This window comes from Erythrolamprus reginae, chromosome 1 (assembly GCF_031021105.1).
Source record: "Erythrolamprus reginae isolate rEryReg1 chromosome 1, rEryReg1.hap1, whole genome shotgun sequence".
Classification (NCBI taxonomy): domain Eukaryota; kingdom Metazoa; phylum Chordata; class Lepidosauria; order Squamata; family Dipsadidae; genus Erythrolamprus; species Erythrolamprus reginae.
In genome coordinates this window covers 216,165,968-216,191,682 of record NC_091950.1, presented here as the reverse complement: position 1 = coordinate 216,191,682, position 25,715 = coordinate 216,165,968, and the positions used below count along the sequence as shown (strand labels likewise).

General features: G+C 38.9%; 1 protein-coding gene across 1 annotated transcript in view; it reads left to right on the top strand.

The window, feature by feature from the left end:
• Nucleotides 1-25,715, top strand: part of ERBB4 (erb-b2 receptor tyrosine kinase 4) — a 1,218,240-nt gene that overhangs the window by 842,227 nt on the left and 350,298 nt on the right. The window contains exon 5 of the mRNA XM_070732179.1: nucleotides 21,650-21,715. Within this exon, the coding sequence (XP_070588280.1) occupies nucleotides 21,650-21,715 (66 nt within the window). The remainder of the gene's footprint in view (nucleotides 1-21,649; nucleotides 21,716-25,715) is intronic.

Here is a 25,715-nt window from a genome sequence, read left to right as displayed (position 1 = left end):
CTCCTTCTCCTAAAAAGGCTGCTTCCAGACACACACGCAGGCAGAGTGGAAGGTAATGAAAAGGAACCAATCCTCTGACAGGAAAGTGTCCCCTGCATCCAAAAGGTCAGGGTGAAAGTGCTTTTGAGCCCATTAGGTGAAAGGGCCAGGGAGAAAAGGCAGCACCCAATGTCTGAAAGATGGAAGGCTGGGGACAAAACAGGCTCGGAGAAGTGGAGGAGGCCAAAAATCCTAGACCCTCCTTTTGGTACTGGGTTAAGGCAGAGGAAATTAATGACTTATTCCCCACAGTCCTTTAGGCAGAGCAACGAGTGAAGAGCCTAGAATGTCCAAATTACCAGTGCAACCCTGGATTTTTGCTAAATACATTCAGTACCAAGCATCCCAAAGCCAATGGAAGACAACATTCTTGAAAATCTAGGAATATTTTAAACTGGCAGCTGATCCCAGCTCTGTGACCTGTATATAGTTCACTGAAAAACAAAGTGGAAAATCATTCACATCAGCTGCATGATGTGGACAGATTGTTAACAGTAGCAACAATCTGCTCCCGAATCTGACCTCTGGTTTTGGGCTGCTTTGCTTGCAGCAGTAGCAGGGCAATCTGGCAGAATACAGGGTGGATTTGAAAGATGGTAGTCCTCTATACCAGCACAAATGACCACTCTCATTTTTGAATGTAAAAGATTATAGATGTTAACTAAGTAATGCGTGACATAGTGACTGAAACTTTCTAGAGAACACACACAGCACTTTGAAAAGTAATGCTTTAGGAATTGAAAAAATCTACCTTGCAGCAACATTTCTCCTCTCTTAGACAATGTCATGCAGTTCTACATTTTCAGAGAGCTGTTCTATAAGCCAGTTGGAAATACTGATAGACTCACTTAGGAGGTAGGGGTTCAGCAATCAAAACTTGTTAATACAAAAGTTACATAAAATGAAAGTTTGTCATTATTTTTTTGACTAATTTATTCATTACTTACCTCATATGGTTTTGTCTAATTTGTTATACATTTATGTGTTATCTAGGTTTTTTTTCTTATTACCTTGCACAATACAATAACTGTTGCCTATCATTTCTATCATATTCTAGGATCACTCTATAGTTTTCATCCATTTCCCCCCAGCCAATCTGGAATCAGAACCAATTGTGCACCTAGAATGTGCTGTCCAGTGATTTAGTCAGCAGTTGGCTTCAATACTGTGGATTCCAACAGTCCCATTTATGTTGCTTTGTGGCTTACAGCTCTCTTCTTGAAGTTACCTGTTTTTCCAGCATATTCTGAATTGATGGTACCACAGAATCTCTCTTGATTGCCAGCTTTTGGGGTAATTTTGCAAGGGCTAAGTCAACATCCATTATAAGCAATATAATCTTCATCAGGACTATAAAAATAGCCGAATGAATACAATCATACTTTGGTGTTTGACTGCTTCAAAATTTGTTGAATTTTATTCATTTTGAAGCAAAAATCTTCAAAACTGGTATATCTTCTGATATTCATCTTTTTTCTGATACTCGACCGCTAGATAGAGCTTACTTCTGTTGGTTCCCTTGTGACTTGCTACTCCTTCCGCTGAAATAAAGGGTTACATGAACTACAGGCGCTATTTTTGGATTGGTGCAATACCCAGCCTTCACATATCCTTCTCTTCCTGAGACATCTGAGCTGAGCTTCTCCCAGCTTAGTCCTAATACACTTCAGTGGACCAAGCCTGTGTTTTGAAATCTTGAGATATTGCACTTTGCCAAGGCTTCAAACTTTTTTGCAGGCAGACCAGCTTTTGTTTTTCCTGATGGCAGAAACACCCACAGTGAGGCAAGGAGAATCTGGAGTGTTGGCAGACTGCCAGTTTCAATGTTTTCCCCATTGATCTGCTGGAGAGAACACTGATGGCTCAGAAATCCTTGATGTTGCAAGGAAGGCTACAGTGAAAATATTTGCATATTCTTTTAAAGATTTGGGGAGTGAATCGAATGCTCATGAAAAAGCATAATTCTTAGCATAATTTTATACAGAGAGCCTGTTACAACATGGAACATTTTGTTGTAAAAGAAATACAGTGTATTCCTCAAGTTTCAAGCAGGTTTTCAAGTTGTAATCTAAATCATCAAAATAAATCAACTATATTTCCATAAAAGCAGTTAAGAAAAGAAAATACTGGGTATTCATTTTTTTCTTCCTTTGGTCAGAGTATATTTCTAAGAAAGTAACCTCCTGACTTATTCAAGATAAAATGGAAATGAAGAAATTAAGAAATATAAAACATTCTCCCAGCAGATAATTAACTTTCAAATCAATAGATCTGAAGATTAGACATAAAATGTAAAATGATTTTCACATAACAAAGAATGTGAAAAGGAAAAGCATGACAATAGGAATTCTCAGACAAGGACATGAAAAGAATAATCAGTTGATGAAGACAGAACAATGTCATATCTCTAGGAGGTTTTTACCCCTAAAACTTCATATTTGCTTTTTATTCTCAGTATTCCCCAAACAGAAGTATTGAGAAATTACTTCACTTATCCAGAGGTGGGTTTCAGCAGGTTCTGACAGTTCCGGAGAATTGTTAGCAAAAATTTTGAGTAGTTCGGAAAACCGGTAAATACAATTCTGACTGATCCTATCCCCATCTATTCTGTGCCTTCCAAGTCCCAGCTGATTGGGAGAAAATTGAGATTTTGCAGCAACCTTCCCCTGGGATGGGGAGGGAATTGAGATTTTACAGTATCCTTTCCCTTCCATGCCCCACCAAGCTACGCCTACAGAACTAGTAGTAAAAAAGTTTGAATCTCACCATTGTTTATTACCTCAATTTTTAGTTATTGGACTGTTTCCACCTTTAATGCAATATTCTCATCTAATTAGCCATTCCTAAGAAATCCAAGATTTATTCCAAAGACCTCTAGCTTTTTATTTCCTATTTCACAAGTCAAATAAAATCTTGTATTCTTTCTTGCAGACTGTATGCTTTGTATTCTGTCAGGCACATGCTTGTATAAATGATGCTGCTAATAGTTTTTGAATTCACTTGCCTTCCTCTGCTGTCCCTAGTTATTAAAACTAGCAACCTGATACCACCTCCCTCCTCTTAAGACACTTCTGTTGTCTTAACACAGAATAGGGATAATTTAACTGTCTGCTTTAGGCATTAGCCACACCATTTAAAGAAATTATGTGTCTTTCCTCACCCGATCAAATCATTTCCGTATAGAAGGGAAATGTTTTTTGTCTTTTTTGTATCATATGCTAAGATACTGTATCTGTCACCTTGGCAGCAAAATGGAAGCTCTGGATGCAGAGTTTTTCTCTGACACTTACCAATAGTATCTTAAACTTGACCAGTATGACCAACTGATGATTTGAAATTGTTGCTTCAAAAATTGGTCTTTGTTTAGAATCACACCTGATCTAAAAGATCAGAGTCATTGGTTTCAGATGGGCAGCTGTGCAAAATGAATGAATGAATGAATTATTTTTCCAGTCATTCAGCAGCAGTAATCAGAAGAGACAAGGTGGCATTTGTCTCAGAGTCTGAGCAGCCCTCAGGTCTTTCAACTACATATTTTCCCATTGATCCATTATACATTATAGTGTCTATTATTATGCACGCTCTGCCTCATATTAAAAGAAAAAAATTAAAACATTTTAGCAATTATATGTTCATCATTTGTACATAGTTTATTTCAAACTCAGTTTTGCATTGTTCAAAATCATTTATCTATCTTAAATCTTTTTGAACATAAAAATCATTGACAAGTATATTGACTAGAAAAAGTGCAGAGAGAGCAACCAGGATGATTAAAGGGCTGGAGACTAACATATATGGTTACAGGAACTGAGCACGGCTAGTCTACTGAAGAGAAGGACCAGAGGAGACCTGATGGCAGTCTTCCAATATTGCTACAGAGAGGAAGGAGTCAAACTATTCTCCAAAGCACCTGAAGGCCAGACAAGGAATAATGGATGGAAACCGATCAAGGAGATATTCAACCTAGAAATAAGGAGAAATTTTCTGATAGTGAGAAGCATCAACCAATGGAACAGTTTGCCTTCGGAAGTTGTGGGAGCTTCATCACTGGAGGCTTTCAAGAAGAGATTGGACTGCCATTTGTCAGAAATGGTATAGGGTCTGCTGCTTGAGTTGATGACCTACAAGGCCTCTTCCAACAATCTGTTAATCTGTTAAATATTCTTCTATTATCAAATCTTCTCTTGATTTTAATTTGCAATCCCCTTGAAAAAATTCTATTATATTAGTGAAGATTTGGATTTATACCTATAATACTATAATGGGAGAAAGAATGGTTTTCAAGTACATCTTAATTGTTGGGTCTAGTTTGGTTGTTATACAATAATGTATAGTCAATAATGAAGGTTTTCTATGTATTTTCCCAGAGAGACAAAGATTAAAAAATACGTGAAAAGGAAAAGGGTTCTTGCCTACCAGTGCCCAGGCATCAATTTTTCAATATTCTGAGATATTATCATTTTCAGTAGATAATACTCTTATCGTGGGGTCAAATGCATTACCATTGAGTTATACGCTGCTTTCTAGCATTCTTCATCCCCTGCTGGCATATATTTTGGAACTACATAGTCCAAGTTATGAAACAAGAAATGAATCAGGATTTGGGATAATCCCACACTTTTCTTTATGTCTGATACTGGAATATGCATTGCTTTAATATCACATTTCTGGTATAGCTAAGTAATTGGTTATGGGCAGTTCACAGAGAATGCTGCAAAAATTTATATTCATCTTCTTTCTTTAAAGTGCTGTACTAATTTCCATGATAAACAAGAAGAATATCATATTTTTCGGAGTACAAGACACACCTTTTAACCCCCCAAAAGAGAGTGAAAACTTGGGTGCATCCTATACACCAAATGTAGCCCCAACCATCCACCCCTACTCTTTTGTCTAAGCCTGCCAGCAATTTACCTTCTCTGCAGCAAACAGAAGCAGAGCCTGATAGCACAGGCCACTGATTATCTGCCTCCTGACACTCAGCTAATTGATTGAAGTTGTCGGCAAGCCCACATGCTGAAACGAAAGTGAAACTAAAGCTGCACAAAGGCAAATTGTTGGAGGGATCAGACTGTGCTGAAACTGGCTGTTTGGTTTTTTCCTGCAAAAAAAACCAGGGGGGTGAGCAAAAAAATGGAAACAATTGACTTTTTGGCCTCATAATGTTTGAACATGTTCAAATCAATCAAAACTTGACATATTTTAATGTTTTTTTATTCTGTTATTTGATTTTTTTTAAACTACCTTTTTTTAACAGAAATTTAAGGAAATTGGTTATAACTTTCTAGAAATGGCAGTCCTCTCAGACTTTCAAAGAGGCCAAATTGTTGGTGCTCGAATGGCAGACGCTAGTGTAACAGAAAGTGCCAGAATGTTTGGCATTTCAAGAGGTAATGTCTCAAAAGTAATTACTGCTTTTGAAAGAGAAGGGAAAACGTCCTCAGCCAAGCACAGGTCTGGTCAAAAGTCGAAGTTGTCTGAGAGAGACCGTCGGATTCTAAAGTGAATTGTTAGAGCGGATCGCAAGACCGCAACACGTAAAATCACTGCAGAGCTCAATAGACACTTACAGAACCCAGTTTTCACAAAAACTGTTCGAAGGGAGCTTCACAAATCTGGATTCCACGGAAGAGCTGCAATTAGAAAACCTCTGCTCTCAAAGACAAATGTTTCAATGCATTTAGAGTGGTGTAGAAACCACCAGAAATGGTCCCTCGAGCAGTGGCAAAATGTGATTTTTTTCCCCGATGAATCATCATTTACCCTTTTTCCCACCTCCGACCATGTTTACGTTTGGAGACAGCCAAGAGAATCATTTCATCCAGACTGCCTTCTCCCAACCGTCAAACATGGCGGGGGTTCAGTGATGATCTGGGGTGCTATTTCTTGGAAATCCGCTGGGCCAATGATTTCCCTTCATGGAAGAAGTAACAGCCATCACTATTTAGGAATTTTGGCGACCAAATTCATCCTATGGTTCAAGAACTGTTTCCAGAGGGGGATGCCATCTTTCAAGATGATAATGCACCAATCCATAGAGCAAGAATTGTTAAAGAATGGCACGAGGAACATTCTAATGAAGTTCAGCATCTTATCTGGACACCACAATCACCACAATTATTGAGCATTAATGGGCTAATAAATAAATAAATAAATAAATAATAAATAAATCAGTCTTGTACAGTAGCTTGCTAAAAGTCCTCCATCTGAAGGAATGACATTTGCAGGACTCTGTGATCAAACCTATTCAGGAGTGGTCCTATCCCCAATGTAGACATTCCTATTATGGCTTTTCAGAAAAATATTTCAGAATGTTTGAAGATCCTGCTATCCCTGAATTATATGACAATTTTTTTTAGATAATGTTACTGATTTATTATATTTTAATTCTTTATGTTATGTGAAAAATGGTTTCATGTGAAGATTGATTGAAAGAATTGGGTATGGCCAGTCTACAGAAAAGAAGGGCTGGCAGTAACATGATTTGAGGGGCTACCACAAATAAGTGGGAGCAACTTATTTTCCAAAGCACCAGAAGGCAAGACAAGAACCAATGGATGGAAATTGATCAAGGAGAGAAGCAACTTGGAATTAAGGAGAAAATTCCAAACAGTGAGGACAATTAACTTGCCATCAGAAGTTGTAGGTATTTCATCATTGGAGCTTTTTAAGAAAAGACTGGACAGCTATCTGTTTGAAATGGTATAGGGCAGAGGTCTCAAACTCAATTTACCCAGGGGCCACTGGAGGTAGAGGCTGGGCCCCATCAGGTTTTCCCCAAGAAAAGCTCTTACAAAAACATTCCAGTGTTATCAAATGTCTTTATTTTTTCATCTTATTTTGTGTTAAAAAATAATTCATAAGAAAAATTAATAAGAAAAAAATTAATAAATCAGTAATAAATAAAATGAAAATGATAATAATAATAAGCAGATATAGAAGACTGAAGAAACCACATATAGTTTCTGACTAGAGAAATGTAATTATTATTACTCAGATTTTGTATTAACAGTTCTTTAACATTTAACGGACATAGATTGTGAGATGAGCAGTGTCGGTGATGTCTGTGGTCTCATCAAGAGCGACTGAGTATACACTGAAATCTTCTGCCGGCGTGTCTCAACTGCCCATAATTACAGGGTAATTAGTCCAGAAAGACACACACCACACGATAGAAGGAAAACCGAAAAGTCTTTATCAACAGAAAAACAGAAACAGTTCCCTTTTTAAATGTCAAAGGGATTTTCAGGTACACACAAGGCACAGGTTAAATGCAATCCAAATGCTCACCCAATAACTGGGAAATTGAGTCAAATTCTAAAGTCCAGAAAGTCCACACACAATCTTGAACAGCAAAAACCATGATCTTGACGAAACTATGAATCAGATAAACTGCCATGAGGCTAAAACAGCAGGCTGCTCATTTATCTGTAGCACTAATTACAGCAGCCCCACCCAACCACATGTGGTCTCATTTATCTCCTGTAATAATCCTTCAGTTGGTGTCTCCTATGCATCACTCTACGCATGCGTGGATGTGTCATACATTCTTGTTCAGAATCCAGGGCTGATAAGGATGATAGATCTCCTCCTGGGCTGTCTGCCAAGCTTCCCTCTTCCAAGTCACCCACACCTTCTTCTTCCGAGGAAACTTCACTCCCTGACTCTGTCAGCAATAAAACAGGCCTATGACATGTTGATGTTTCCCCTGCATCCACCTGCACATTCCTTGGGGCAGGAGCTGGGCCAGAGCCAACCACAACACTGAAACATTTTGCTTTCTCACACAGTTGATCATAAATGTCACTTGACAGGTCAGAAATACGCTCTGCTGCTGTGTTGGCAGAAAGACTGATGTTGCTAAACTGACCTTTCTTTTCTGGACAGACAATACTTGCAGCCTGTAATATGTACTTTTTTACAAATTCACCTTCTCACTAACCACGTAGCTAGGTTCGACTGCTGCATCGTTCTCTTTGGTTGCTTTCTTAAAGAAATCTTGTTGCCTCAGTAGATATTTATTAATTTACTTACTACTTACTTACTTACTTACTTACTTACTTACTTACTTACTTACTTATTTAATTTGTATGCTGCCCCTCTCTGTAGACTTGGGGTGGCTCACAACAGTAATAGAAAAACAATGTACAATAGTAATTAATAATTAAAACTAAAAACCCATAATTTAAAAACATGCACATAACATGTCATACATAAACAATATAGAGCTGGGGAAGTTATCTCAGTTTTAAGGAGTTTACGAAAGGCAAGGAGGATGGGGGCAGTTCTAATCTCAGGGGGGAGCTGGTTCCAGAGGTTCGGGGCCGCCACAGAGAAGGCTCTTCCCCTGGGACCTGCCAAATGACATTGTTTAGTCGACGGGACCCGGAGAAGGCCAACTCTGTGGGACCTAATCGGTTGCTGGGATTCATGCAGCAGAAGGCGATCCTGGAGATATTCTGGTCCGATGCCATGAAGGGCTTTATAGGTCATAACCAACACTTTGAATTGTGACCGGAAATTGATCGGCAACCAATGCAAACTGCGGAGTGTTGGTGTAACATGGACATACCTTGGAAAGCCCATGATTGCTCTCGCAGCTGCATTCTGCACGATCTGAAGTTTCTGAACACTTTTCAAAGGTAGCCCCATGTAGAGAGAACTACAGTAGTCGAATCTTCAGGTGATGAGGGCATGAGTGACTGTGAGCAGTGAGTCCCGATCCAGATAGGGCCGCAACTGGTGCACCAGGCAAACCTGGGCAAACGTCACCCTCGTCACAGCTGAAAGATGGTTCTCTAATGTGACCTGTGGATCGAGGAGGATGCCCAAGTTGTGTACCCTCTCTGAGAGGGTCAATAATTCCCCCCCAGGGTTATGGTTGGACAGATGGAATTATCCTTGGGAGGCAGAACCCACAGCCACTCCGTCTTATCCAGGTTGAGTTTGTGTCAGATATGTCTTAAGATTAGCAAACCGGTTTGCTCTCTCATCTCCCTGGTATTTTGCATACTCTTCAGCATGTCTAGTTATGTAATTACGTTTCAAATTGTATTCTTTGTGCACCGCAACTTTCTCTGTGCAAATAAGACATGTCGGGATGCCCCTGTGCTCAACAAAGAAATATTGCACTTCCCACTTTTCCTGAAATTGTCTGTGCTCATTACCAACCCTTCTCTTCACTGCAGGCTTTGAAAGACATGTTTGGGGCTGTGTAATATATAATTCCACTTGGTGTCACTGTTTCAGTGTTTAGCGGCTAAACTTTAGCCGATGCATTTTTCCGCTTTTTTTCTGTCCTGCTGAATAGCAATTGCTGCCTCCGCTTCTAAGTCCAGGGTAATGGCGCAAGTTTGCAATATGCCCGGCTGATGTCCCGTCTCCGAGAGCAATATACCCCACCATGATTGGTAGGTTCATTCAGCTCTGCACACAACACTGAAAAGTCCCATTCGTATCAAACTCGGGCTGCACTAACATTAAACTTTGATATTGAGGTGGGGGTCGCAAACTATTGTCCTGAGGGCCACAGTTGGCCCACGGGCCTCGAGTTTGAGACCCCTGTTAAAGGCGGTTGAGCAAGGGTCTCTTCCCTCCAAGATCTCTTCCAGGCTATCAGTGAAGAAAGAATTGAGGGACTTCATTATGAGTAATGTGATGGCAATAATGGGAAGGAAACTAGGACTAGACAGCTAACAGCTACCAAGTCAGGCAGCTCTGCATGGAAGAAGTGGTGAAGCCATGGTAATTTGGTGCTTCAGTGCAGCCTGTATGAAAAATAAATATCATTTTTGCCATCATGGGAATATTTTCTTCCCAATCATCTAGGAGACAGAGATATCACTACTTCTATGGCAGTGAGTATAATGCTTATTTATTTATTCATTTTATTTATTTATATATGCCACAATCAAGGAGACTCTTGATTATTTATAATATATTCATAAACAAAGCTATAAAATACCCATGATATAATACATAGAAATAGAAATGACAACACAAGTAACAACATAAAACTTCAATAACACAAAATAAAGATAAGTAGTCAGCACGTAACATATAAACAGTTTTAAAATCAATATAAATGATTGTTAGCTTTTATATCACAAATGTTTTCCAGAATAATTATGTTTGTAATAACTTCCAGGAAACTAACAATGTGAAACTTGACTGAGTTCCTTCAGAAGGCCATAGCAGAGTACAGTATAATCTTTATGATAGAAAAGCAACATCCACATGTCTTATGTGAAGTGGAGGACCAGTGAACATTTCTCTCAGGATATTCTGCATCAATTGAAGTTTCAGGGTGGTCTTCAAAGGAAGCCCTGGATGAATGGTGATAAGGGGGCAAGGGACAGTAGTGAGAACTTTGTATTTCAATATCCAGTAGAGCTGAGCAAAGCTTCCAGCTCCCCCCCCCCCCCCCGGGTCAGTGGTAATGCTATCACATAAAGAGACTCTTGGAGACATCAAAGAATCTTGATGGAAAAACAGTAAATCTGATTAAAATACAGCAATTTCAACTTCAGCAAGTTCCAGAATCTCTCCACCTCCAGACTCTTGTTTAAGGCACTGGCAGCATTTCCTATACAGCTGAAAAGTCTGCTTCCTATAGTAACTTCACTCTGATTACAAGTGCTAGAGGAGATAGATTGATAAGCTGTTCCCAGTGAGGAGCTCCTATGGGTATGGTCAGGAACGCAGTACTGGTAGCAAAATTTGGAGCTCCACCCAAGAGCACCCAATTTTCACTGAAAGACGTTGAAGCAAAATGCATAAGCCACACCCACAGTGTGGTAGTAAGAATTTTGGTAGCCCATCACTGGCTGTCCCATTTGGTTGGATGGATTCAAGCAGGACCTTTTCAGGAGATTGAAGCATCAGCCCTCCTGAAGAAAGATGTTGCTAAAAATTTCCATTGCTAAGTGAGGCAGTTAAGTGAGTTTTGCTCCATTCTACAACCTTTTTTGCCGTCATTGTTAAGTGAATCACTGGTTGTTAAATTATTAACATAGCTGTAAAGTAAATCTGGCTTCGTTATTGACTTGCTTGTCAGAAGATCACAAAGGTGATCACATGACCCTGGAACATGGCAGTGGTCATAAATATGAGCCAGTTGCCTAGCATTTGGATTTTGATCACAAAGCAATGGGATGCTGCAATGGTCATAAAGTCATAAGCTAAGGACTACTTTGTCTTTCTTCCATATTGTTAAGAAATCAGTGTACTGAATAAAATCTAACCCAAAAGGAAACATCTTGCCTTGTCTTGGATTGGTCCATTAGAAATCAATCTAATCATATTTCAGCCAATGGTCCTGATTGCTGACTTTTCTAGTTGTTATGAATTGATAATTTAAAAAGAAGTTCTATAGTATTGTTGTGGTTGGCTCCAGACCAGCTCCTATAGCTGGGGATTTTGATGTGGAACAGTGAGAGTCATCTGTTTATAGAAGGCCAGTCTGGTTGCAACAAAATGCCTCAGACAGTGAAGCTGAATCACAGGCAGAGGAAGGCAGTGAGGGGAAAGAGACAGACAGGGGAATGGGTGCAGCCAGCCACCCAGCTAGTCCCACAGCTAGAGGGTCCTCGGACTCAGAAAGGGAGGACATCATGAATAACCCTATCTTGAATCCCCGCGTGCGCAGGATCTTGGGAAGGCAGGAACAGCTGCACAGGCGTAAAAACAGATAATGGAGTGCAGCTGTTCAGAGGTTAATTATGTGGCTGAAACCCTGATAAAAAGGGGAGGGTTGTAGTGCTGGGCGTGGGCGTTTATCGTTGGTGTTTTTGGAAGAAAGAAGATTGTGCAGTGTGGTTTGCATTCTGTTTTGTATTTCTGTGAACTCTGTGACACTCAAGAAGGATTGAGTTTGTTTGTGCGGATTTCAGTGTGGAACTCTGCCTTAATTGACTCAGAAATCACTCCTTGGCTCTGGCACAAGCTTAAGCATGTCAAGTGCACTTTTGGTGTGAGTAACTCTAACCTTTTGGGACTCATAAAACTGTAATTGGTCTTGCCTTCAAGCAGGCATTTAGCCTCTGTACATAAAAGAGACTTTCTGGATTCAACTGCTCTCCTGTCGTGTGTTTGATTTAATTCTGGGCTCATGAGTGGCTAATTGAAATAGCCAGGCAGACCAAGTATTAACCTTATGACAGAATATGATTTCAAATATACTGAATTAGTTTATTTCTTTGCATGCAGAGAATTGCATTATTAAAATAAATTACAGGATTGGAATCTGGTCCAATATCTGTTGGACACCTTATTATTAGCAAATAAAACAAAGCATGTTTTCTTCCAATTTACTTGATATATGACCTTCAAAAAGGCTTGTGATAATTTATTTCAAAGTTCCGCTATCTATACTTTCAGCACCTCATTTTGATTGTATAACAGTGAGAGGAGAAAACAATAAAGCCGACACTTTCAAGTTTCCAATAAGAAGAAAAGACAGTTGGCAGGTTTCTTTTTGCTCTACAGTTAAATATCTCTATTTAAATGCAAATTATCATCTGACACCACAAAAATAGCATAGCAGGAAACAGGTAGACATGTCAAAATCTGTTAAAAATAACTTGTGTTTATTTTCAGGAGAAAAGGATCAATATGGTAGAATTTTTATTAAGAATAATATCAGCACCAAGCTTTTATTTGGATATGGCAGTTCCATGATATGTTGATTAGTATAGCATTTATGGATCTTTTTTGAAATATTGCCTATGTCTGTCACTTGGGGACTGAGTGAGAGCATATGTTGCTTTTCTCATCTGTTCTCCAGATATGTGGATTTAATTTCCCTGAATTCTCAGCACTGGCTTTGCTGTCTGGAGCATCCTGGAATTTGAGGGCACAGTTGGACATCTGTAGATGTCTGTTTCAGAAAATAAAGCATTATTTAGAATATTTTCTGTGTACAGCTAGTGTATCATCAGATTTCCTTAACAATCAGACTGTGAGAGTTATGTGAAATTTGGAAGCTTGATTATTTGCAGTTACATTGAAGGATTGAAAACAGACAAATATAATTAGTTTAGTTTAGTTTAATCAGATTTGTATGCCGCCCCTCTCCGCAGACTCGGGGCGGCTCACAGCAACAGCAATACAAGACAAATCCAATATTAAATTAATTTTAAGAACACCACAAGTTAAAAACCAATCATACACACTAGCATACCATACAAAAATTTTATAAGCCTAGGGGGAAGGAACATGTCAATTCCCCCATGCCTGACGACAGAGGTGGGTTTTAAGGAGCTTACGAAAGGCTAGGAGGGTGGGGGCAACTCTGATATTTGGGGGGAGTTGATTCCAGAGGGTCGGGGCCGCCACAGAGAAGGCTCTTCCCCTGGGTCCCGCCAAACGACATTGTTTAGTTGACGGGACCCGGAGAAGATTAACAATTAATAATAGTTAGTATAAATAGAGGAAAATGGGCATGTATGATGGAGGAATTTATTTATTTATTTATTTTTATTGTTTATTTTCATTAAGCATGTATTAGAAAATAGATACAAGTATAAAAATGATTATTAATACATGAAATGGATATGAATAAAAGGGAACATTAGGACAGGGATGGCAGGCATCTTGTTGTGCTTATGTGCACGCACCTTATAGACCTCTTAGGAATGGGATGAGATCTACAGTTAATAAAATAAATGAAACCAGATTTCTGGGCATCTATGTGCCAAAAAGTGAATTATCTATTTACACTGTACACTTGACCAGTACCAGTTTCATAGAAGGCAGTGCTCAGACAAATCCTCAATCGAATATGTACACCAGCTAAATATATGAACTACAGCACAACAAACTAATCAACACTATAGCACACATACACATGCACACACACACACAGATTCAAATTCTCTCAAAACTCCCAAATAAAATCCATTTCCCCAGCCTATTCACTGTAGAGTTTATCTCCAAGTTTATCTCCAAGTAGAAGTTGAGGTTGTTGAAACCCTCATTGCCACAGTGATGTATTTCCTGAACATACCAACTAAAGTTTGTCTATTTCCTCCACTTGTTTGGGTGATCTGTGACAATGTGATTTATTTTTCTTCTGATATTCACCAAAACACTCGAAAAAGGCTTTCCTCCTTGGTATTGTGTATTTCTGTAGTAATTATTTAGATGCAAAATAACTTCTCCTCCTCTTTTGTTAGGGCTTTTACTTTCAAACAATTTATAGCATTCTAGCAGTATGTTCTAATCATGGGTTCCATCCCACCAAGTTTCAGTAAAGCAAAAATATTGAACTTGTTCTCATGAACTCAGATTTAAAAATCTCCCTGTTCTTTGTATTTTGAGCCCTGTTTTTCCTTCCTCCATCTCTTTTGTATTCCTAAGTGTCCCTTCTTTCTCATCAGTCTCTTCTTGATCAGTCTCTTCTTCAGTATTGTTATGTTTTGGTATATGCTATGAGCCACCCCGAGTCCTCGGAGAGGAGCGGCATACAAATCCAATTAATAAATAATAATAAATAAATCTGATTTGTTGTCTTGTGATTTATGCTTTGGGCTTGGTACTAAACATTGTTCTCCTTCCCCTTCTAATTTTATCTTAAGTGTTTTGGATGAGCTAGTCAGGTGTTTTCCAAACACATTGTTCCAAATTTTTATGAGGAGCAGCCTGTCTCTCACCAAAAAATCTTTCTGTGGTAATGTAAACCAAGGTCTAGAATTCTAAAGTTCTCCTGACAGCACCATCCCTTGAGCCAACAGTTTACTTCCAAAATTCTCCATTGGATTTGGGTATAGTTAGCAGTATGAAAGTGAAGACCTGTACCCCATATTGTTTTAATAATGATGATGATGATGATAATGATGATGATGATGATGATGATGATGATGATGATACTTGCTCATGCAGAGTCCAATGCAGAGCGAAAGAGACTGACAGCCTTAAAAAACATAAGCAAGAAATGACTTGTCCTACTGATGGAAGATATTAACTCTGCACTTGCAGCTGTCAATATAACTTCAATTGAAGAATTGAATCAGCTTGCCTACAGTACAGCTGTGATAGTAACTGAAGAACTAGGGTTACTGCAACAGAAACCAATCGGAAAACCAACTGGAAAACCAAAATAAAAAAATCTGACTAGAACTGAAAATCAAAAGCTTGAGATCAGATGCAAGTAACTTGAAGAACATTAAGGAGCAGAAACTGAACAATCAGAAGATCAAAGACTATTTGACAAAATTACTGGCTTAGTACAAGAAAAATCGAGGAAGCTCTGGAAATTGTAAAGCAGCAGATAACAGCGACAGCCAGGAAAATTGAGCGATATGAAGCTAGGATCACCCAACACAGGCAGAATCAAACATTTCAATCCAACCAGAGGCAGTTCTACCAGAACCTGCATCAGCAAACAGATAAGAAAATTGAAAAGCCAGAGGTGAAAATAAAAACAAAGTTCTGGAAAGATCTCTGGGAGGTCGAAAAGGACTATAACAAAACTGCTGGGTGGATAAAGGAGTTTGAGAAAAAATTCTCAAAGAGCAATATGCAGCAGCTGGAAATAACACCTGAAATGATTGCAAAAAGAGTGAAGAAAGTAAAGAACTGGACATCCCCTGGCACTGATCAGGTGCATGGTTTTTGGCTGCAATACCTGACCAGCCTGCATGCAAAAATGGCCGAATTGTTCAACAAAATTCTGCAGACAGGAAATATCAGGGAATGGCTTACAACTGGCAAAACATATTTAATACAGAAAGATGCAGCGAAAGGAGCCATACCAGGAAACTACAGGCCAATAACATGTTTGCCGACCATACTCAAACTGCTGACAGGTATCATAACTGACAGAATTCAGGACTACCTAGAAATGACATCATGCCAGTGGGGCAAAAGGGCAATAAAAGACGAAGCAGAGGTACAAAAGACCAGCTCCTAATTGATAAAATGATTTCGGAGAACTGTAAGAACAGGAAAACAAACCTATACATGACCTGGATTGACTACAAGAAAGCCTTTGACTCATTGCCACACAGCTGAAAGTCATTGGAGTCAATGAAAACATCAGGAAATTCATAGAAAGGGTGATGAAATATTGGAAGACTGAGCTTTTTGTTGGGAATGAAAGCTATGGACTGATCAACATCAGAAGGGGCATCTTCCAGGGGGACTCTGTCCCCATTGCTATTCATCATTGCTATAATCCCGCTGTCACTCATTTTACAGAAAACAAACCTAGGCTACCAAACTGTTAGGAATTCACCAAAAATTTCACACCTGCTGTTTATGGATGACCTGAAGTTGTACGGAAAATCAGAAACTGAGATACAGTCACTAACCAACACTGTGCGAATCTTTAGCAATGACATCAGCATGGATTTTTGCCTGGATAAATGTGCCACAGTGGCACTGAAAATGGGTTAAATCACTGAAAGTGAGGGCATTGAAATGCCAAATGGTCAAACCATCAAGTGCCACCAGCCAGAAGCCTACAGATACTTGGGCATCTTGCAACTGGATAATATCAAGCATGGTCATGTGAAAACTGCGATCAGCAAAGAGTACATCCAGAGGAGCAGAATAATTTTGAAGAGCAAACTGAATGGTGGCAACACTATCAAGGCTATAAATACTTGGGCCATGCCTGTCATTAGATACACAGCTGGCATATTGAACTGGACTCAAGCAGAGCTGGACAACTTGGACAGGAAAACCAGAAAATTAATGACGATCCATCATGCACTACACACCCGCAGTGACGTTGACAGGCTGTATTTACCAAGGAAAATAGGTGGCAGAGGACTTTTGCAAGTGAAGCAGACAGTGGAAGAAGAGAAGCATGCACTAGCTGACTATGTGAAGGAGAGCAAAGAGTCAGCATTGATGGAGGTCAACAATAGGAAGCTTCTCAAGGTGAAGCAAACTAAGGACCAGTACAGAAAAACTGTAACTCAATGTCGTATGGACAGTTGTCAGAACAAAACATTGCATGGCCAGTTCTTGGAGAAGATTGAAGGCAAGTGGATAAAGAAAAGACCTGGTCATGGCTTACAATTGGAACACTCAAAACAGAGACAGAAGGACTAATACTGGCGGCACAAGAACAGGCCAAATGTTGTCAAAGCCAGAATTGAAAAATCAACAGACGATCCAAAGTGCAGACTCTGTAAAGAAACAGATGAAACAATCAATCACATACTCAGCTGCTGCAAAAAGATCGCACAGACTGACTACAACATAGACACGATGCTGTGGCACAGATGATCCACTGGAACTTGTGCCAGAACTACCATCTACCAGTGGCAAGGAACTGGTGGGATCATAAGCCCGAAAAAGTGGTCGAAAATGAGCAAGCAAAATTACTGTGGGACTTCTGACTTCAGACTGACTGAATTCTGAAGCATAACACACCAGACATCCTGATTGTGGAGAAAAAGAAAGCATGTATCAGCGACATTGCAATCCCAGGAGACAGCAGAATTTAGGAGAAGCAGTAAGAGAAATTAGTGAAATACGAAGATCTAAAAATCGAGCTGCAACGACTCTGGCATAAGCCAGTGAAAGTGGTCCCAGTGGTACTTGGCATGCTGGGCGCAGTGCCAAAGGATCTCAGCGGACATTTGAAAACCATCGGAATTGACAAAATCTCCATCTGTCAATTGCAAAAGGCCGCTTTACTGGGATCGGCAAACATAATTTCCCGCTACATCACGCAATCCTAGGTGCTTGGCAAGCACCTGACTGGTGATGAAATATGAAATCCAGTATAGTGATCTCGTTTGCTGTGTTGTATTGACAAAAGAATAAGAATAAGAATAATAAGAATAATAATAAGACTCGGGGCAGCTCACAACAATAAAACAATATAAGTACAAATCTAATAATTAAAACTATTGCTAAAACCCATAATCTTAAAAAAACAAGCAATAGTATTCAATCAACAATCAATATTACAATCATAACCACACTAAAAACAGTTTTCCTGTCCATAGAAACTGCTTCCACACTCTTGATTGTATCATTCATCCTAGCATGAAAGAGAGTATTTTCTCTTCCAGCAATTCAGTCAGTTTGCACTTGGGATAGATACAATTTGAACATAATAACATAATAAGAGCCATGTTGAATCAGGCCAAAGCCCATCGAGTCCAGCATTCTGTGTCACACAGTGGCCCACCAATTGTACATGGAGATCTTGAGCAGAAAGAGAAGGCAAGACCCTCCCTTTCCCCAGACCCCCAACAAATGGTACTCAAGGGAATCCTGCCTGCCTCAAGCAACATAGAGGTGGCACATGGACATCCGTTTCAATAATCACCAATACACTTGGCATTCATGAATCTGTCTAATCCTGCCTTGAAGCTATCAAGGCTGACAGCTGTCACAACTTCTTCTGGAAGTGAATTCCATAAACCAACGACCCTCTGGGTGAAGAAATATTTCCCTTGATTTGTCCTGACTTTCTTACCTATGAGCTTTAGGGAGTGCCCCCTTGTCCTAGTATTGTGTGATAGAGAAAATATTTTTTCTCTATCCACTTTTTCTATCCCATGCATGATTTTATGCACTTCAATCAAGTCACCCCTTAAATGCCGTCTTTCAAGGCTGAAGAGACCAAGGCGTTGCCCTTTTTTGCACCTTTTCCAGTTCCATTATATCCTTCTTGAGGTGCGGTGACCAGAACTGTACACAGTACTCCAAGTGTGGTCTCATCATTGATTTGTACAGAGGCAATACAACACTTACCGACTTATTTTTTATTCCCTTCCTAATCATGCCAAGCATGGAATTTGCTTTTTTTTACTGCTGCTGCGCAATTTGGATCATCCAAAGGCAGGAATATATATATATGGCACTTGTATAATTCTGGTTTCAATAAAATATTCTTGAAAATAACAATTCTACACAATACAAAAGAGAATTGTTTGATTGCTAGTAATAGTCAGTATAGAAATAAGAGTTGTCCATGTTGAATTGGATTTAAGACCCAAGTCAAATTTACCTCATGAATCAGTTTAAGCAGGAAGCGCTTTTTTATTCACCAGACGGATATTTGAGCCTGTATTTTGGATTATGTCACAGTGAACTGAAAATATTATTTAAAGCATAGACTTATCAAAAAATATGATTTGATTTAATTTAATAGAATCAATAGGATTTGATTTTGTCAGAAGCATAAGACTGTACTAAGTGAGCAGTATTCCCAGTGATGTTCAGTTTCTTTCTTTTTAAACCAAAATATATACTATTTGGATCAGGTAAAACTATTTTTCCTCATATATGAGTGAATAGATTTGAACAGAATTTCAAATCTTTGGTCTTTACTTACATTTATGTATTTATTCCACATTTCTTTCATATAATGTCATAATTCTTCACTATTTCCTTACTCTCCCTCATTCATAAATAACTTTTTTCCTGTAAGGAAGTTTGGTATATTTAATTTTCTTACAGAGTGCTTCAGGGGATGTTTAATAACAATTATCATTGTTACAGGTTAAAGTTCTGTTCTTTGTACCAGATGGTATTACTTTCCTCTTGAACAGAATGGACTTGCGTGTCGTAATTAAAACAGAAGTCTTGATCCCAATAACCAGATGCCAGGCAATAGCAGAAAACTATATGCAGATATAAAAAAAGTGTTCATAATTGCTTCAAATGAACTTTGGGCCTGATGTTTTTAATGAAGTGGTTAGCATACATGTGCAACTGTTGTATAAAATAATTAGAAAATTCTAACAATATTAAGTGTTTGTCAGAAAGTGATGACATTTGGTTGAGTATATATTATGAACGAAGGCAAATGAATATTTATGAATATATATTCTCCATGACCATGTATAATTCTTCAAGAGTACTTCTTTATAAAGCAGAAATATTTATACTTAGTTATAGCATTAAGAAGGCTAATTCATATCAAAACCTTTTCAAAGATATTTTACTTGTTAAATATTATCATCTGTGTCTCTTTTAAGAAAAGGAAAAGGGTCAAAGTTTAAGATCCATATTTGGAAATCTGAGTCAATTTTTCACTTTATCCCAGAATTCTTGTTTGATCTCCTGGCCAAAAATTCATGGAAACTTATGTCTTGGCTCTTCTTCTTAGAAAATTTGCTTTATTCATCATTTATGTAACTTGGGATGGACCAAAAAGAAAGTGGGGGACAAAAGTTTATATTATGTCATTTCTGAAATTCTGCAGGCATACAGAAGCAAGCCAGTACAATGAGGAACATCAACAAATGAACAAATATACAAGTTTAATTAGCAAATATATTTTTAAGGAGATAAACAAGTATCTATTATTTTGCATAGAAATATAACTTTCTCCTAAAAATATTGCCTGGGACACAGGAACAGTTACTTGATTTAACTGCATGAAGAAAATAAATTTGGTCCTTAACAAGAGCTTCCAAAAAGTGGCATTGCAGACAAGACGTTTCAGTCTGACCTTACAAGCAAACTATCTGCTGTGTGTATCAAACTCTGGTTGGTCTGGCTATTAAACATTAATCAGTTCTGTCAGAGATGTCTCTCGGCTGTCACTACACAATGGTTTCTGGCAAAGATAAATTCAAGTTACATATTAGAATAAGCATCTATTAAGGAAAAACAGTTTTACAATGGGACCAATCCAATGATATGGTAGGATCCTCTTCACGCAATTTGGTCTCCCATGAATATCAGTGTATCCAAGCAAGGCTAGATGGAGACATTAATTTGGGTTCCTGTACTGAGCAAATAGTTGGATTCAATGGCCTGAATGGCATATTTAAACATATGATTCTACTATTCCAAACAATATAATGGACTTTCCATCAGTTTTATTTCTGAAAGATTACTCTAGAGCTGAAGCCTAGGTGCATTATTGAAAATAAACATGTTGCTTTGGACTGGTGCTTTAACCAATTCAATTAAATTCAATTTATTAGATTTGTATGCTGCCCCTCTCCGAAGACTCGGAGCAATCTGGTCTCCCAAGAATATGAATGTAATAATTTTTAAAAATCCTAAATAAAATTAAATCAAGGAGGCACCATCCCTGGAAGGTGCCAAGGTAGCTGTCTGTTGGTATACTGATCAGTGATGGTTTCTAAATCCCATTACTACTGGTTCATGCATGTACAACGCTTCTGTGTATGCAGAAGCATCTGGGTTGGGTGGATGGAGCCTTCTCATAGAACCGGACTGTTACTAGTAGCAACCCACTGCTGATACTGATGCTCAACCATGAATTTTGGATTACAGGTTTTAGGCTTTTACTTTTCTTTTGACCTGTTAATTTCTTCTGTCTGCTTCATCTTTTTTCTAATTGCTTGGACATCTTACACACATATAGAATTGGAAAAAGATTTTAATAGTTAGGCATTTACATTTCTACAGTAGCTGTCTAAATACAAAATGGTGCAAATAGAATCCATAGTTCTATCATAAATTACCTTTAATTCATATATAGGAAACATGGTAGATTTTCCAAGGAACCTTTTTCTTTCCTATATTATATCAATCTGAAAACACTAATGATCTCATAAAATTTCCATGCTAATTACCTAGTATGACCTAGAGTTGTTCTGAGATGAAGATTAAAGGCAATGAAGAAAAGAGGCTGTCAATAATCTTTGTTCTATTCTTTCTAAAGGTGGACAGTGTCACAAATCCTGTGGAAATCGATGTTGGGGATCTTCAGCAGATCAGTGCCAGAGTTGTAAGTATGTTTTAATAAGAAATATTTTTAAAGAGAGAAAAAACATTAAGCCAAAGCAGAAATCATGCTGTTGACATTGTTGAATTTTCTATCAAATAACTATGTTATGAAAGCTTAACCTTACTGTTAAATATGCATTGAAGCAATGTAATAGTTGAATCTGTGTTGAGCGTCTCTGATTGGTTGAGAATAAGCAGTACAGTCCCGAAGTAGTAAAACCGACTGTGCCATACATTTAAACTTTATCCTTTTTTTAATGACAAAGCAAAGGAAATAAAACTATACTACAATCTTTTTATCTTCTTTTCAAGGAGTTTTACTAAAGTCAAACAGCTTGCTCAGGAGTCATAGAAAGTTCCCCCCAACTAGAAAGTGCACAGAGAGCAAGAACATCTCAAAATAATATGTAGTATTTGTGTTGCCCCTAGATATCATCATGTTGGTGGCAAGCCTTTAATTTATCACCCACTTCTGCAGTTGGGACTTTTAGATCTTTCCCCTGATCATTGAATGCTTTAATTATGATTGTTGAATGATTGGCCGATAAGTGTTTCCTTTTAATTGTTTTTTAAATGTAGCATTAATTGGATTTATATTATTGTTCTGTTTTTTATATATGCTGTGAGCCGCCCCTAGTCCTCAGAGAGGGGTGGCATACAAATCCGATTAAATAAATAAATAAATAAATAAATTTGTAACCTTTCATCCCCCCATTGAATTTGTTCACTTCTGGCAAGCAAAGTCAATAGGGGGAATATACTTAATGACCACATTAATTTCTAGAGAGCAAACTATTCAAATGTCAATCTTTTTGGTGGGGAAAACAGTCCAGTAATCATTACAGATGATATTGAAGAAGGATTTGTGAATTCAGTAATGAATCAGGAATACTTCCCAGCCTTGCATTTTAAATTGGAAAATGATTCAATGCATTTATAATGTGTGTCTCCTCTTCTTTGAGATGAGTATTTTAGATCAGAGGTCCCCAACCTTTTTTGCACCAGGGACCGGCTTTAAGCTAGACCAGTTTTCCATGGCCCGGTGGGGGGGGGGGGAGCTAGCTGTCAGCGGCGCCGTAAAAGGGGCGATCAAGAGAGGAATGGGTGAATGAATGGACGGAGGGTGGGAAGGAAGGAAGGAAAGAGGGAAGGGACAGGAACAGAAGAAGGGTGCAAAGGAAGCAAGGAAAGGTGTGAAAGGGGAGAGTAAGAGAGGAAGGAGTGAAAGAAGGGAATGAGGGAGGAAAGAAGGGAGGAAGGAAAAGGAAAGCAAGAAATGGAGGGAGGAAAGGAAGGAAGGAAAGAAAGAAAGAAGGGGGGAAGGGACAGGAACAGAGGAAGGAAGCAAGGAAACTTATGAAAGGGGAGAGTAAGGGAAGAAGGTAGGAAGGAGAAAGAAAAGAAGAAATAGAGGAAGGGAAGGTAAAAGAGAGAAAGAAAAAGAGCAAGAAAGAAAGCAAGAAAGAGAAAGAAAGAAAGAAAGAAAGAAAGGCAACTTCAAAGAAAGGCTCACTGAGCATCTCTCTCTCTCTTTCTATCCCTCTTTCTTTCTTTCTCTTCCTTTCTCTCTCTCCTCTTCCTTTATCTCCTCTCTCTCTCCCTCTCTCTTTCTCTCCCCCCTCTCTCCCCTTTCCCTCTCTCTTTCTCTCTCTCCCTCTCTTGCTATCTCTCCCCCTCTCCCTCTCTCTTTCTCCCTCTCCCTCTCTTTCTCTCTCTCTCCCCCTCTTTCTCTCTCTTCTTCTCACTTTCTCTCTCTTGTTTTCTTTCTGTCTCTTTTGCTTTCTCTCTCTCTCTTTCTTGTTTTCTTTCTCACGCTCTTTCTCTCTCTTGTTCTCTCTCTTGCTATCTCTTTCTCCCCCCTTTCTCTCACTCTCTCTTTCTCACTTTCTCTCTATCTTGCTGTCTGTTGCTCTCACTCACTCTCGTTCTCCGTTCTTCTCAGCGGTGACGCGCGCACGCCCTGCCCGCCTCACCTTTGTGAGAGCACTTTCGTCCCGGGCTCTCAGCAAGGGGGTTTGCAGGAGAGGTGGGGCCGGCGAAGGTGATATTCAATGTCGGGGCCGCACAGGCGGTTGCACGCGCTCCCTATCTCCCTGCTAGCCCACTCGGAATATTCAAAATAAGAAAAGCCTTCGCCGGCAAAGGTTTTTCTTATTTTGAATACTCCGAGTGGGCTAGCAGGGAGATAGGGAGCGCGTGCAACCGCCCGTGCGCCCCCGACATTGAAGACCTCCGCTGAGAAAAGCCTTTGCCGGCATTTCCTCTCGGCGTCAAGGAGGCGCAGCGGCGGGCGGAGAGAGGGAAGGGGGGCAGCGGCATCCCTCCTGGCCTTGGCGGGCCGCCCGACCCTCCCCACCTCCTGCAAATGCGGCGGGCGGCGGGGGGAGAGCGAGGAGCCGGTTCCGGCGGGCGCGGGGCTTGGCTGGCTGGCGGGGGGAGCGCCGCTGGTGGTGCGGAAAGGCCGAGGGGGCCCTGGCGCCGCGGACCGGCTGAAAACCCCCAACGGCCCGGTGCCGGTCCGCGGACCGGCGGTTGGGGACCTCTGTTTTAGATCCCTGAAGTTGGAAAGTTTGCCTGGCAGTTTCCTTAAGGCTTCATGGTGAAAATATTTACTTACTTACTTACTTACTTACTTACTTACTTACTTACTTACTTACTTACTATCCTATCAGTTCTTGATCATATGGTTTTGAAGACCCCAAGTAGTTGAAAATGCCTAATCAAATTGATGGATGGATGGATAAATAATATATAATACGAAAAAATAAAAGAGTATCCAAAAAAAAAATTACATATATTTCCATAAGATAAAGAGAAGTGCATATGAGCAAAAAACCCCGGAAGAATATCTCTTGATCAATTATGATTTTAATTAAAATCCTGGTGTTACACTAATAACTTTACATGTTCCTCTTATTGATTTCAGCTATTTTCCATTTTCTCTGCCTCTTGGTAGATTTTTAATTCTATGTAATAGAGAAGCAAAGGAAACATTTACAATGATTAATTACATGCAACTTTGTAACCCAACTAAGTAATCCAACTATTCCTACCACTTTCATAAATGTCCCTGGAAACCAGTGAGAAGGCAGGCCAAGAGGCATCAGTTTTCATTGTCTGCTGTTCCCATTCTACTGGAGAACAGACAGATTTAAATACCAAATAAGTTATTTCTAGTAGTTATGATCTGACCCATTATATGCATCAGCAGGGTTTCTTTGATTGTTGTGTGCTCATTAAAGGGCAACTCAAGTAATTTATAACAGAAAGGTTTAGAGCAGGGGTGGGCAGTTAATTTTGCCATGGGGCCGCATGAGAAATTGGGATGGTTTTAGAGGGCCGGACTTTAATTATTTTTTATATTTAGATATATGAATTTAGGAATTGCTTATCTGTTTTAATAAAGTTAGAAGTATTGATTATAATAAGATATATAGTAAGTGATACTGATTTGGATGAATGCATAAATGAAATTGAATTTAGAATTGTTGGGGAGATTAATGATATTAATGATTTTTAATTGATTGAAAATAGAGAATATTTAGAATTTTTCCTTTTTTTTCTTTTCTCAAATTGACTGAAATTTAAGATTAATAATTAAGTAAGAAATGTAGATAAGTATTAATTGGCTAAATGTTAGATGGGCTGAAATAATTTTTACATTTGGGATTAGGTAAATGTGCTATTTAGAGGGGGAAAGAACTCTGAAATTCGTATATGTTTATGTTTTGTTTTTAATTTTCTTTTGTTAACATCTGATTGGCTATACAAGGTTTTATTGGTTTATAGAAAAATGTGTAAAGAAAGAAGGAAGCACTTTGGCATAATGGTTAATAAGTTAGAAATATAATTGGTGGTGTACTTTTTGAAGGAACATTATGGAGGGAATTTAATTAAAAGAAAATGTAACTGGATGACAAAATTAGAAAAAAAAACTTTTGCAACTCTTTTGATGATTGATATTAGTTACTAACAAAATACCGCATTAGATGACATGCTGT